Source organism: Echeneis naucrates, chromosome 5, assembly GCF_900963305.1.
Source record: "Echeneis naucrates chromosome 5, fEcheNa1.1, whole genome shotgun sequence".
In the NCBI taxonomy this organism is placed as follows: Eukaryota; Metazoa; Chordata; class Actinopteri; order Carangiformes; family Echeneidae; genus Echeneis; species Echeneis naucrates.
Window position 1 is genome coordinate 2,976,931 of NC_042515.1, and position 6,570 is coordinate 2,983,500.

At 47.2% G+C, this 6,570-nt stretch overlaps 1 protein-coding gene across 1 annotated transcript; it reads left to right on the top strand.

Annotated features, from left to right (window-relative positions):
* Window positions 1-257: 257 nt before the first annotated feature.
* asb14a (ankyrin repeat and SOCS box containing 14a) lies at window positions 258-5,768 on the top strand. The gene is made up of 13 exons (XM_029502224.1): window positions 258-382; window positions 798-964; window positions 1,426-1,478; window positions 2,292-2,426; window positions 2,502-2,660; window positions 2,748-2,993; window positions 3,434-3,605; window positions 3,856-3,961; window positions 4,108-4,287; window positions 4,404-4,532; window positions 4,621-4,749; window positions 4,828-4,981; window positions 5,062-5,768. Exons 2-13 carry the CDS (start codon window positions 822-824, stop codon window positions 5,235-5,237), a joined length of 1,782 nt encoding a protein of 593 aa, XP_029358084.1. The 5' UTR covers window positions 258-382; window positions 798-821; the 3' UTR covers window positions 5,238-5,768.
* The last annotated feature ends 802 nt before the right edge of the window (window positions 5,769-6,570 follow it).

Genomic DNA, 6,570 nt, shown 5'->3' on the forward strand with positions numbered 1-6,570 from the left:
GGATGCACAGGATTATACCAAACACACTGAGATTTTATTTAATGGAAGTCAAAGGTGATGATGGCAGAGGATTGTGCGTCGGGCTGGGCAGTGTGTCAACCGTGGGCCGTCCTGCAGAGACACACTCGCTGTCTGCTGATCAGGTCTCTCCACAAACTTAGCTGGAAATGTTAAATATAGTAACAGGTGTCACATCCCCCACAGCCAGAGCTCTCCAGAGCTGGGACCGAGGTCTGGGACTCGTGATCCTCCACTTCCAAACAGATGCATTATTGCAGTTTCTGCTGTCTGAACGTATTGGTGTGTGCAGCTGTGGGTTCACTCAGCAGCAACCAGAGATTGAAGACCTTAAGGGAGTCAAAACAACCACCGAAATCTGAAGGTAATGAGATCTAAAGCTGCCTGTCTGCATGGAAGCCTACAGACGGAAAGTGCGTTTACTATTAATATAAAAATGTTGTAATATCAGGTTACACACTGAAGATCTGATTTGACTCAACACAAAATCAGGCCAGTTGGATCAAATGTATTTCTCACCTTCCCTTTTTACTGCACTCTGAAAATGTCACATGGCTTCTTGGACGTTGATGTCAACAAACTTGTGAACAGGCTGTTTTCAGGGTTTCTTTGTTGATTTGATATTTAATTACTTTGCAGACAAATTAATAAATCGGCTCTTTATAACTGAAGCACAGAGAAAAGAAGAGATGGATAGATTATGCGAATGCTTCAAAAGCCTCCTGAACAGATTATACCCAGTAAAGGTCTTGTGTTGGGTGCCCGTTCGTTCTGTTCAGGTCTGGGCCCTTTCTGTGGACAACATGGACTTCCAAAGATTCGGTTTGGAGGAGGAAGATGGTGATGAAGACGACGCAGCGATTCAGTTCATGATTGAACAGAGTCTGCTGGAGAGCAGCAAGCAGAAGGAAGCTCTGAGAGAGTCCACAACACGAGGCAGCAAGAGGTCAAAGACAGAGCAGCTCAGTTCGTCACTTTTATTCATCAGGACTTAGTTTTTACTTCACTGCTCTCATTGTTAGTGAATCTTAGTCGAAACATTTCTTCATCTAATTACTATTTTTAGTCTCACATTAAAAAGCCCTGAAAAAAATTCACCTATTTCATAAGCAAATTTTTTTTAAATGACTTAATATATTTATTCAAATTATTGATGGCAAATTTTCACCTACTGTTGGAGTTTAAAGCAATTTTGATCAATTTTTTGTTATTATTGTGTTTACATATTTATAGAAGTCACTTTTATTTGAAGAATTACAAATGCTGCATTATTTATGAAAACACAGATGATGTTGGTGAAAATGGTCGAACTGGAGCCATAATTGAATTCTTTTTGCGTCAATGTTATTGTCATTCCCAGTTTTATTTTTCTTCACTTTAATTGAACTCTGCTCTTTGATTTTCCAGCTCTGGGCTGAACTACGCAGACAGCAGCATTATCTTCACTGTGATAAAACAAGGTGAGGCAGTCTGTTCTCTTTTATTTCATCCAAATAAACGATCGAGTTGCTGTAAATAACCGATACTATCCCATTTAAAGGTCAGGTGGTCGGACAGCTTCGTGTTCAGGATGTTTCTGCTGCTCCTCCATCTTCTGAAAAATTTCTGCCAAAACTGTCCAGGTCCAGCTGGTTTGTGCTTTGGTTCAGATCTCTCTCTGACTCATGGATGAAGGTCAATAATATTTCCTGAGGTCATTTTGGTGCTTATGAATGTAATCAGATGTTGATGTTAATCAGCCAACAACACAAACACACTAACCTTTGTTTTATCACACTAATAGGCCTGACAAGGAAAAAGAACCAATTCATTTTGAATCATTAATGTCTTTTGAATAGATTATGAGTTGTTGACCTACTTGCAATACCTGAGTGCCCCACGAGTGGGCCCCAGCACACAGTCAGGCTCCGCCGTCCTACCAGAATCAAAAGGGAGCAAACTTCCATATCATTTACTAACTGAATTATTCCTTCAGCTGCCCTCAGGTGATTCAAAGTGGGAGATGTTGAGTTGGATGTTGAATCATTATGTGATGAATAACTTCCTGTGTTTTGGGGAAAACTGTTGTTTTAGATTTCAGTTTACAGACTCGCGTATAAATAATAACTTCACTTCTACTGAAAATGGGCTTTAAGAGTCGCTTCTCTTTGGTGCTCACCTGGATACAATGTGAGGGCAGTTCAAGTTCACAGCCTCAGTATTTTTGGCAGAAGGAGGGGGAGAGGATGTGACTTTGAAGAATTGTTGATGTAGAGACTGAACTTTTTGTGCAGGAGATGAGAAGCTCCTGAAGGATCTGTGTGTCAAACACAAAGACGTGTTTTCGCTGACGGACAGCAGAGGTTGGATTCCTCTGCACGAAGCAGCAGCTCAGAGCAACCACAGCGTCCTGGAGCTCACGCTCAGAGGTGTCTATCTGCGCTGCCTTCTCTCACTGATCGGCCTCACATGATGAATGACTGACTGACTGTCCTGGTCTCCAGCTTCGGGCCCCGGCGCCGTGGAGTGCCGCACCCTGCGGGGTCAGACTCCGCTCTTCCTGGCGGTAGAACAAGGTCTGATGGAAAACGCCTCCTTCCTCCTCAAACATGGATCCCAGCCGGACTGTCAGGACCAGGACCAGGACTCACCCCTGCTAGTAGGTAGGGTGTCCTGTAACACAAGGCCCTTCCTGCCATGCAGCATTTTAACCATTTTCAGGGCCTCAATCATCAGATATCTCTCTGCAGCGATCCGCTCAGACCGGGCTGACCTGGTGAAGCTGCTGCTCCTCGGGGGGTCAAAGGTGAACCAGGAGGGGTGCTACGGACGCCATCCCCTCCACGAGGCCTCACGGCTGGGCAAAGCGTCGCTGGTGACTCTGCTGCTGGAGGCCGGAGCCCAGGTGGACCCTCGCAGCCACTACGGCCTCACCCCGCTGGCTCTGGCGGCTCAGGCCGGTCACCTGCAGGTGGTCGAGACTCTGCTGCAGAGAGGTGAGAGGACGTTTAAGAAGTTAACAACAGACTGCAGAGGGAGCTGATTTCGTTTTCTAATCTTCACAGTTAATTTCCATCTTTGTCTGTCAGTCAACTTTGGGCTGTGAAGTAAAAAATAGAGGCTTCAGTCAGGAAATAATCTGAATGGGGTCGTTAACATAAACGTCACAGATTCGTGAGAAGAACACACATCACAACCACAGCTGAATGTTTCCTGTGATATTAAAAGGGCAGAACTATCTATGAACATGACTCCCACCTGGACGAAGTTCAGCTGATCCTGGTGAGTCTGAGGTCATTACATCAGATGTGAGGTGACAGGAAACAGAGCCCAGCTGAAAAGTACCTTTAAGGAAGTGTCATGTCCAACCAGAGTAATGAAATCTATCGTTGTTTATTCAATCTTGACAGACGCGCCTCTGTTGTGTGTTGCTCAGGCGCAGACGTGCTGTCGCAGGCGCAGGATGAGGCGTCCATCCTGTACGAGGCGTCTGCGTCAGGGGACCCGGCTGTGATCGGCCTGCTGCTGGAGTACGGAGCCGACCCCAACGTCCCCAAACGCTCCGGACACATGCCCATCCACCGCGTGGCACACAGGGGACACCAGGAGTGAGTCTGTCACAGAAGACAAGCCGATGAGGCTGAGCTGATTCAAACAGTACAGAGTAGAGAGAGAAAATCATCATCATTTCAAAATAAACAATGGCCATAAAACATTTTAATGACGGAAATAAAGGAGACCAAGCGCAGAAGGCGTGATCCAGCTGCATTGTGGGAGATGTAGGATCTGTTTTGTTGATGACAGTATTTGAGTTTTCAGCAGTTTTCGAGCTGTGTGTGTGTCTGTGTCTGCACTCAGAGCTTTACACCTTCTGATTCCTGTGACGTCGAAGGGAGAGGTCAACGACAGTGGGATGAGTCCTCTCCACTCTGCTGCTGCAGGAGGACACACACACTGCATCAAGGTGTGTGTTTGTGTTTTGTTTGTTTTGTGTGAAAATCATGAAAAACACAGAAATACAAAAGAAAAATAGTCAGATTTTATCCAAATTAAAATGTAGAGCAGGAACACAAACGATTCGAGGAGACACCCTCTCCTGATTCCCATCAGGCCTTGCTGGATGCCGGCTATGACCCCAACTACATGCTCCATCCCTGGGTTCGCCGTAGCTATGACGACGAGAGGAAGTCAGCTCTCTTCTTTGCTGTCTCCAATAACGACGTGGCGTCTGCTGCTCTGCTGCTGGAGGCCGGAGCCATGGCCAACCAAGACCCGGTCAAATGTCTGCAGGTACCTGTGATGTTGCCAGATTTGCTTCCATGTGGTCAGCCCAGATCAGGCCGGTTCTGGATGAACCTGCAGATCATCTGGTGTGGACCAGATGAACGGATGACTGTGTCTTTCAGGTTGCGCTGCGGCTGGGAAACTATGAGTTGATCCAGCTGCTGCTGAGATTTGGAGCCAACGTGAATTATTACAGCAGAGTGAACACGACACACTTCCCGTCGGCGCTGCAGTACGCTCTGAAGGACGAGGTGGGCTGCTGATGGAGCTCAAACATTTCTGATCATAGGATCTTATGTTCAGTCTGACCCGGTATGTGTGTGTGTGTGTGTTGGACAGGTGGTTCTGAGGATGCTGTGTAACTATGGTTACGACGTGAAGCGCTGCTTCGACTGTCCCTACGGCAACAGCTCCCATGTCCCTGGAGACTACGAGGGATGGACTGACTCTGTGATCAGAGACACCATGGTAATGACCAGGTTTGATCCAGACTGGGGGGTGTGTTAGTTTGGGGCACTTAGAGGGGAACTCTGTGTGTCGGTGCAGTTCTGCGAGGTGATCACCGTGTCCTGGCTCAGGCACCTCTCAGGCCAGGTGGTCCGGATCCTGCTGGACTACGTGGACCAGGTGACCTTCTGCTCCAAGCTGAAGGCGGCTGTGATGGAGCAGCGTCAGTGGGCCGACATCTGCAGGCTGCAAGGTGAGTCCCACCTGACAAACACAAGAGCAGAAGACAGCCGGATCCTCCTGCTCCTGCCCCCTTTCTTTTTTCCTCCTCAGAAAACGCCCGCTGTCTACAGCATCTCTGCCGCCTGAGAATCCGGAGCTGTCTCGGGCGCCTTCGTCTCCGTTCGCCCACCTTCATGAGTTTCCTCCCGTTGCCAGGGCGACTGAAGGACTACATCCTGTACCGGGAGTACGACCTGCATGGCCAGCAGACCATCCGGCCGGGGTGAGCCCAGTCCAAGAAGATCAGAACATCTGCAGATACTCCATCACACGTGTTCAACATTAAAGTCATAATAAATTAGATTTTTTTTAATTTTATTTTTCTATGTTTTAAACCAAAACAGTATCTGAAAGTAAATTACAGATCAGACACAGCTACAAAAAAGGAAAAATGACTCCAACAGCAAAGAGTCCTCTTAAATTAGTTTTATTTTGTCAGCTTTTCAATGAAGTGTTGCTTTGATTATGAATTTTGACAACACAAACGAGGAATATTTCATCTAAACTCCATAAGGATGTAATTTTTTTTGGGAAAATCAAAGATACAGACTCTTTCTCTCAAACACACACACACTGTGATGAGATCCCATCATCAGTCCAGGAAGCTCCACACATCAGGTCCTGATCCTGGATCAGTCTCCTCCCAAAGGAAACCAGCTCCAGTCACGAGAAACACTCAGTTCAGGACCTCCCTTCTTTCTTTTCTGCTGTTTTGAATAAATGAGTGACCTTTGAACTGTTGTGAAGAAAGTCTTATAATGTGTGTGTGAAGGAATTCTCCAGTTTGGCCAACAGAGTAAAAAAAAAGATCCAACCATTCCTGTTATTTGTTCTACAACCGTAAAAAAAAAGATTAAAGCTTCCTGATGGAAGCTCCCAGATTCAGCGAAGAAGTGACAGTGACGATAATTTGGGGACTTTGGGGACTCTGTGGTCTTCAGGGTCTTCGGGGACTCCGGGGACTCTGGGGACTCTGGGGACTCTGGGGACTCTGTGGTCTTCGGGGACTCCGGGGACTCTGTGGTCTTTGGGGACTCCGGGAACTCTGTTGTCTTCGAGGTCTTCGGGGACTCTGTGGTCTTTGAGGTCTTCGAGGACTCTGTGGTCTTCGAGGTCTTCGGGGTCTTCGAGGTCTTCGGGGTCTTCGGGGACTTCGAGGACTCTGTGGTCTTCGAGGTCTTCGGGGACTTCGGGGACTTCGGGGACTCTGTGGTCTTCGAGGTCTTCGGGGACTTCGGGGACTCTGTGGTCTTCGGGGACTTCGGGGACTCTGTGGTCTTCGAGGTCTTCGGGGACTCTGTGGTCTTCGGGGACTTCGGGGACTTCGGGGACTCTGTGGTCTTGGTTTTGTTGCTCAGCTCCTCAGACTATGAGGTCAAACAGAGTCATTAATGAATAACAGCTTTCCCTCGACGCTCACATTAAACTCTGAAGTACGAGTTCACTCGGTTGCTTCTATTATTAATTATTAATCATTGTTGAATCCAAATAAAGCACAACTTTGCTATAATTTGTCCTCACAAACACACAACAGCGTTCACATCCTGCTGAAGATGATGA

Excerpts from the sequence above, each read along its gene's own strand:
- asb14a (XM_029502224.1), top strand. The coding sequence starts at position 822 with ATGGACTTCCAAAGATTCGGTTTGGAGGAGGAAGATGGTGATGAAGAC. Across the intron at positions 4,533-4,620 it reads AGTACGCTCTGAAGGACGAG|GTGGTTCTGAGGATGCTGTG; the intron begins GTGGGCTGCTGA and ends TGTGTTGGACAG. Across the intron at positions 4,982-5,061 it reads CGACATCTGCAGGCTGCAAG|AAAACGCCCGCTGTCTACAG; the intron begins GTGAGTCCCACC and ends TTTCCTCCTCAG.